The sequence below is a fragment of the Neodiprion virginianus genome, chromosome 5 (assembly GCF_021901495.1).
Source record: "Neodiprion virginianus isolate iyNeoVirg1 chromosome 5, iyNeoVirg1.1, whole genome shotgun sequence".
Lineage (NCBI taxonomy): Eukaryota > Metazoa > Arthropoda > Insecta > Hymenoptera > Diprionidae > Neodiprion > Neodiprion virginianus.
In genome coordinates this window covers 7,361,173-7,368,812 of record NC_060881.1, presented here as the reverse complement: position 1 = coordinate 7,368,812, position 7,640 = coordinate 7,361,173, and the positions used below count along the sequence as shown (strand labels likewise).

General features: G+C 36.0%; 1 protein-coding gene across 1 annotated transcript; it reads right to left on the bottom strand.

The window, feature by feature from the left end:
• Window positions 1-3,092: 3,092 nt before the first annotated feature.
• Window positions 3,093-7,122, bottom strand: LOC124305131 (leucine-rich repeat-containing protein 40-like). The gene is made up of 5 exons (XM_046764208.1): window positions 6,948-7,122; window positions 5,374-6,767; window positions 5,076-5,239; window positions 4,902-4,981; window positions 3,093-4,755 (listed from the first exon to the last, which is right to left on the bottom strand). The coding sequence occupies exons 2-5, from the start codon at window positions 6,754-6,756 to the stop codon at window positions 4,577-4,579; spliced, it is 1,806 nt and encodes a 601-aa protein (XP_046620164.1). The 5' UTR covers window positions 6,757-6,767; window positions 6,948-7,122; the 3' UTR covers window positions 3,093-4,576.
• Window positions 7,123-7,640: the final 518 nt, after the last annotated feature.

Here is a 7,640-nt window from a genome sequence, read left to right as displayed (position 1 = left end):
AAAGCCTTGTTTAACTAAAAAAGTAGAGTAAACCTCACGAACTGATTTTGCGTTGCAATTACCAAAAATGGATCGACGATAGCGGAAAATGGTTAGGCGTGCCTCGTTTTTCCTAATTCCAACAATATTCAAACAGTTTTTTTGTAACGATACCTGTTTTACTCAATTTTTCTAGTTACTCTAAACAAATGAAATTTTTCTCAGTGTGTGTCTCTTTTTTCAAGTCTAAATCTTTCCTTTTTTTCTTCTTCACACTCCCCTCGTCGTCGTCGAGCAGCTTTTTTCTCCTTCAAATATCGCCACGGGCCATTGCTCTTCCCGCACAAGTTACAGATTCGCCGTCGTTCAGAACGCCCCAATAATTTCCTATCGATCAAAACTGGTTTCACACTTTCCTAATGGCCTAAATAAATCCGCTGTACGATTTCGGGCGAAGGGCGTCGGATTGCGAAAACCGGTGTGAAAGATTGACCACTGATACCCGAATTTAGTGATCGTGAACGTCGACGAAGCTTCTGTTAAATGTGAAAATCTCAAATCAGATTTTAAGTCAAATTTGATAACTGAAATTCTCAGCTTCAATATGAACACGTGTTCAAGTTCATTCTTCGCATTGAAAAAATGCGTTAATGTTCAGGTTTCCAAAGAGCGAAGTAAAATACGACTCGGAGATACGGATGAGGGATGAGTCTCCGGAGACACGAAAAATCGCGCATACGTACCTACTGTATAGATTTTCCGATACTAAACTTTTGCAAAAATATCATTACGAACCGAAAGGTGGAGGATAACGAACATGCTCCTTATCGAATAAAAGTTTCAAAATCAGAAAAAAAAAAGAGAGACGAATAAGAGTATCCAAGTCTTGGGGTTTTGGCTCTAGTTTGAAAAGGGGAGAAATCCTGCGTCCCGTTTACTTACCGCCCTGCAGTTTGAGAAAATATTTGCTCGGTGCGACGAGTATAGGCATCGTATGTGCTTTCGGGAAAATAGTTGCTCCGCGAAGAAATATCGAATACGTGCAATAGTACGTACATACAGAGTGTACATATGTATACCCATGTATCGAGCTAATATCCGACGTGATCGGCTCCGCAGTTGTATATTATAAGTATGTATATATATATACATGTATATATATACACGAGGGTGAAATAATTATTATTGTTATGATCGATTCCCGTGCATTTCTGCGGCTTTAGTTAAGCTACGTATAGATTGTTGGCGTGTTCCCTGATGGTCTTCCAGGGGATCCATCCCGGCTTCGCTTTCCCTCCATCCCTGCTTCCTTGAAACGAAATACTCGGTCTATTTATTCTGATAATTAATAATGAATGGTAAACACGCTAGACTTTTTCAATGGCTCAAGATCAGGACTCAGACAAGATGGTTTAGAAGTACTCCTTAGGGGGATGCCCTGGTCGATTTCGACGTGTTGTATCTCCAAGTTACATATCTAAGGTCGCGTATTTTTAACGCGAAGAGGGACTCAACACACCCATTTGATATGAAATTCTGTACAAAAACATTACAATAAATTTTTGTTCGAGGCTGAAATAAAGAAATTGCAGCAGTTCTACGAATTTGCGATTGCCATTTTATAGGAACCATGACATTTCTTTACTTCTGCGTCAAATGAAAATGCGTTGGAGTGTTTTTGTTCAGAATTGCGAACAGAACGGGGCTGTTAAGTCTTTTTTTTTGTGCTTGAGATAAGCGGACTTCGATGTTTGGAGATATATACGACAACGTCGAAATCGAATAGGGAATTAATGCGCTTTTTTTGTACGAGACGCGCGGCTCTGAAAGTTATGAAAGAAAAATTCGGAAACTATTGCGTTCAGAATTCTTTTTTTCGGGAGAACATTCAAGGGGGTTCCTTGGCGAAAAACCGATACTGTTTATTAATTTTCTTACGATGTAGTTGCACGTTGAGTATTCAACGAATTATTGGACTCGTAAGCTACGAGGATCTTTTAAAAAATGTATAGATTAAAAATGATGAGATTATAAACAAAGGCTTGTGTATTAGGGTGGTCCTTATTTGGGGGTCGGAAAAATTTTCTTTCGGACACCTTTCAGATCTGTTCCATATCATTATAAAAGATCGATGTAAAGTTTTAACTCTCTACGTCAACTGGAACACATGCCTCGAAGCTCTGATAGTTTTATCTGTAAAATACATGTAGTATTTATAACCAGTTATTTCGTTTTGTATGACTTTGGTATAAATTAAGGGACTGATTTGAAACTTGGGAGAGTTGTTTCTTACAATGATAGGGACAAGTCCCGAAAATTTAAAAATTTTATAAATATTGTCTCCTTATATATAAGCTTAAATAATGTGATGCTGTTAAGCTTATATAAAAAAAGAAATTTATTCGAAAATTACGATAAATTTTTGAAATTTTCTGGGTTTGTTCCTATCATTATAAGCATTTTTTCATTTATACTCATTTCATTCATACTCATATTACACGGATACTGATTGTCATCAACGGATGGGCGTATATTGAATAGAGTACTGTAAAGAACATGTGTTTTGATAACCGTAGAAAGTATAGACTTCTGAATAAAATGAGCCGTTCTGAACTGATTGTGAAATCGAACGCATTAACGAGATTTTTAACCATTTTGAAGCTATTTATAATGAAGTATCGACATTCAAACTCTTGTTTATAATTCCAATATTTTCCATTCACTTCTTTTCAAAGAGATCTTTGCAGCTCATTATTATCATGTAATATTTGTAAGATTACTCAGAGTCCGATTATCTAGTAATAAAATTAATTTTAAAAAACTACAGATTTTTGGTCGACGGACCTCCTTAAATCGATAATTCCATTAGCATTCTATTCCATTGATAAAATTCACATCATTTATTCTTATCAACAAAAAACAAGTGTTCGTCAACGCCTGGAGACAGGCAACAGGAAGCGTCTAAAGGTCTGATACCAGTGACCAAAAAACGGTCAATAAGTAAATGACAAGGTAGAAAAATTGACCGAAAAATATTAAAAACTTTATGTAAGTTTAATTGTTTAATTTTTAAGCGTTAATTCTATACCCAATATGATAAAATAAGGTCAGAATAATTTTATTAGTATCTGAAGCTTTCTCACAGGTGGTGGATTGTCAGCTATATAAATATATATATTTGGCGTTAAGTTGCGTGAGCTGACAAGGGAAATGAGGATATTTTATCAAGGATGTACCATGAATGTTTGTATGTACAAATTGCAAGGACGTAATTCTGATCCTGTCATTTTTACCACCAGTTTGATGTTAACTTTATGACGACATAATTACCATGGATTTTCGTTTAGTGATAGAACGGTAGTTTTTCACGGAGTTTTCATGATTTAATAAAAGATGTGTCATTTGTATAACAAAAAAAGCACACTTTTAATAGAAAAGGTATCAGTAGATATACACATCATAACTATATACTTTGTCTATATTTGAAGTTGATAATTGATGCAACTTCGACGTTTCTGCAACGTCATATAACATACAAATTAATTCGAGTCTAAACAAATCAGTCCCATTTTCTCGCTACCTAGTTACTTACAATATCTATTTGGCAGTCAGACGTACGGTACGAAGAAGAAAATATTTTATGAATATAAATTTTTGCAGACTTGCCTTGTGATAGATTTACAACTTTACGAAATAGTAATTTTTACAAACTCAAAAATAGTATCTTAATTTATCTCGATTTCATTGATTAATGAAACATGAATTAATTCAACATTAATATGTATTCGCTAGGCAATTGTTGAATTGCTAGTATAATTGTATTAAAAAAAAAAAAAAAAAATACTAACTAAACTTGTAGAGTACTTTTAATATATCATGCGGCGAGTACGGCATTTATTTGTATCTGTGTAGCAGTGTTACTCTAAAATATGGTTACAAATGTTTGATAGAAGTTGGTGGAAATAATACTGACGTTAAAAAGTGAATACACGCAATTTTGGCGATTCCATATTGAAATCCAACAGGGATAAGCAATTTTGACGTAGGCAAGAGAGCAATCAGCTAATCGTTTTACGTACATCACTCCAATATAAAGACACAGGGAACTTAGTGTAGCTAATAGAGCCCACAATTTTTTACATTCAATAAAGAGTAAATAATGGCAACAGATGGCGTCCTTTGATTTGTGACATCCCAACCATTTTTGACAATGATTAATTGTGAATATTTTTGTTAATTGATTAAAGTTATTATCAAATATAAGATCAAAAATCCCATGTCAAGAAGTTCTGAAGTTTACGAAATTTGAATTTCTCTCATTACGATTTTTTTTTTTAATTTTGTTTAACGGTTTCAATATGGCAGCCAAACACTTTGAGGCATAATAAGTTTGTACGATTATTAATGAATCACAGCAGTTGGTATTTTTTTTTATGACGGCAAGACGGACACTATCGCATATTGGCCGTAAATGAAGGAACATTAAATTTATTTGAACTAATCCGAATGTTGGAAGAATTCCAAGTTCGTAAAATAAGCACATGTTCAAATGAACTGACCAACACGCTTATTTTTTATTGTTTTTTTAAATTCATTGTCAAGCGTCGTCAAACTGTCCTTCTTCTATACTCGGTGTTTGCCTACCGGTGTTTCCTTGCATCGCTGCCAACTGATCTCTTATTCTAGCACGGTGTAAATCCGCTGGGCAAAAATTTCCGTCATAAAGTACAGACGATACGGTGAACGGCGAGTGCGAGTTGTGAGTCCTCGGTTGTGCTGAAATTAAATTTAAAGAAAATACGTGAATCAGTGGTTGATTAATCGAACTGCAAGTGTTGATTTGAAATGTTGACGTAGGATAGCAATTTAATAAGGTCACGAAATTTTTGTTCTTAGATCAATATTTTCCACAATCCCTCCACCTGTTGGGTCATAATCATCAGCCGAATCCTCAGATATATCCCAGTTTTCAACACTGCCAACGTCGCTGAGATTTGTATCTCTGAAATTAATTGTAACAATTTAATTGAATGTGAAAAATAAGCGTACAAAGAAGAGCTTGTTCAACTTTAATTATCGAAAAATGATCTCTTTACATCATTGATTTGTCCCCCAGGCTTAGCTGGTCCCAGTACTCAAGCGAGGAAATCGATCCGTCGTCAGAGCTATAGGCAATCTTTGATTCATCTGTGCGAACGAGCAGAAAGCTGCTCATTGATCTCAAGATATTTCTTGCCTTCAGGTACTCGATATTTGATATCTGAAAATTTAGATCTATTGAGCAGAAAAATTCGTAGAAAAAATAATTGTTTCAGGGTCGTTACAGATTTTGACTTGCAAAAGACATTCTCAAATTTGTGGCAAAGGTGTTTCTCCGCGAATTTCTATATTCACCTGTAAATTATCAGTCTTAAAAATGTTCCCCTCAATATCGAGAGCCTGCAGGTTGGGAATTTTTTCCAGCTGCTTTGGCAACTCGTGGAACTCATTATTGTATAGATCAAGGCACTCCAGTTTCGATAGTGATTGAATTGAATCAGGCAAACTGGTGAGCTTGTTCGTTTCGAGAAAAAGTACCCTAAGTGCGGTAAGGTTACCGAGTCGCTGCGGCAAGGCATACAAGTTGTTGTGCGCCGCATTGAAAATCTCTAATTTCTCCAGTTCGCAAAATTCTTCAGGCAGAGACGAAATGTTGTTTTTGCTCACATTGAGCCGGGTCAAATTTCTCAGCATATTTATTTCGCACGGCAATGCGGGCAGACCGGCAGCCTGGATGTTAATTTCCACAATGTTTGCAGGACTTTTTAAATTCGGTGCCGGCATTACCCAGAAAACATTGCCATCCACGTTCGTTACATCATTTCCGACGTTCAAATACTCCAGATCCGGTAGCGACTGAGACAATTGGTCAAACGACGTGTCAGAGAGCCTGCATTTGGACATGGACAATTTTTTGAGGTGCGAAAATGTCTGACCAAAAGATTTGGCCGGTAGATCAAAAGATGAAAAGCCCGTTTCATCCAGTACGACTTCCTGGAGGTTTGAGAATCGTTCGGCGAGTATCCAGTCCGGGAATTGTTCATTTCTCGGATTGTTCTTGAAATAGAATTTTCGCAAATTCCTACTACAAGGTGGCCTAGTGATTTCCGTTATATTATTATGTGACAAGTCCAGAACCTCCAGCCTTGACGATCCTTCGACCACGCATTTGGGGACCGTTCTCAATTCGTTAAAGGACAAATTCAGCACTTTGAGATTATCCAAATTAACGCAGGTAACAGAAAAGCTTTTTATCTTGTTGTGACTCAGTTCGAGTTTCTCTAGATTTTTTATATTTCCAAAACTCTCAGGAATAATTGTCAGCTTATTCCCCGCAGCGCTTAGAACCTTTAAATTAACTAGCTCTCCTAAGTCGTTCGGCAGTTCTTCAAGTCGATTTTTATCGACTATTAATTCTTGGAGGTTTTTCAGGCTCTCGAAGCAGATCTCAAGGTCCTGCAGATTGTTATTTGATACGTCGATTCTAGTAACACTAGATAAGTTGGAGGTAAAATTTTTTGGTAGGCTAGTTAGGTTGTTATCTTTCATTGAGAAGTCTACGACTTTGGTAAATTCTTGGGATTTGAATATATCTTCCAGGTCGTTGTGATTTTTCAGCATCGAGTCAAGACTCAGTGTCTGTGAAATGGGCAGGAGGCCGTTAATTCTGCCATTCACCAATTTTTCCAGTTCTTTATCCTCAGGCGATGCGACGTCGAAATTCTTTTCAGATGTCATAATTACTGCCTGTAAAAAGAATTAAATTAGTGGGATCAAAAAATATGGAAAATTGAGAATTTTGTTTGTAAACACTTTTGTTCGATCCAAAAGTAAATCATTATCGTCGCTTTGCAAATTAACGTGTAAAAATTAGTTTTAACATGCACAGTGGCAACTCATTACCACGAATTATTGACGATTTAACCTACCTATGATTGTTTAGGTTATTCCTAAACTATTTTATTTCAATGCCTTATTAAGAATAAAATCTAACTCGAATTCAGAGGTAGATTCCACTACGATACGTTATGAAATTTTTTTCGCCATGTGACATTTGACAGTTGTGTTAAAGTTTCTTTCATTCTCTGTTAAGACTAGGTTAAGATGGCCTACACGCTGGACTCGATCGGTAATATATCAGTCTCGTTAATTACTCAACATTTTGGTAGATGACGTTAACAGATAGAGAACTACTAAATTAGAACTGGGAGGTATTCAGAATGTCGAATTATTGAAAATCAGGCATCAATATTTTCAATCAAGTATCTGGATGATGACGGTAGAATTTAAATACGGTTACCCGTACATAAATTTTCCTCACGAGTACTCCGCAAGTACGTGTGCGATTCGGTAACTACCTTATCGGCGGTAGCTGTGAAATCCTGATATAGCCTTGAATCTATTCAATTCGATTTTATTTAGGAATACTTGGAGTTGGTAAATTTTTTTCATCGAATCATCTGTAAGCCGATACGCAAACATGCAACCAGTACGGGAAAAATAAAATCATTCATCGTAATAATTGAGAAATTATTAATTAACGTGATATAGAAAACTGATATAAAGTTTTCATATTCTGCTGGGTTTTCAGTAACTGCATGTCACTTTCGACGTTGACTGAA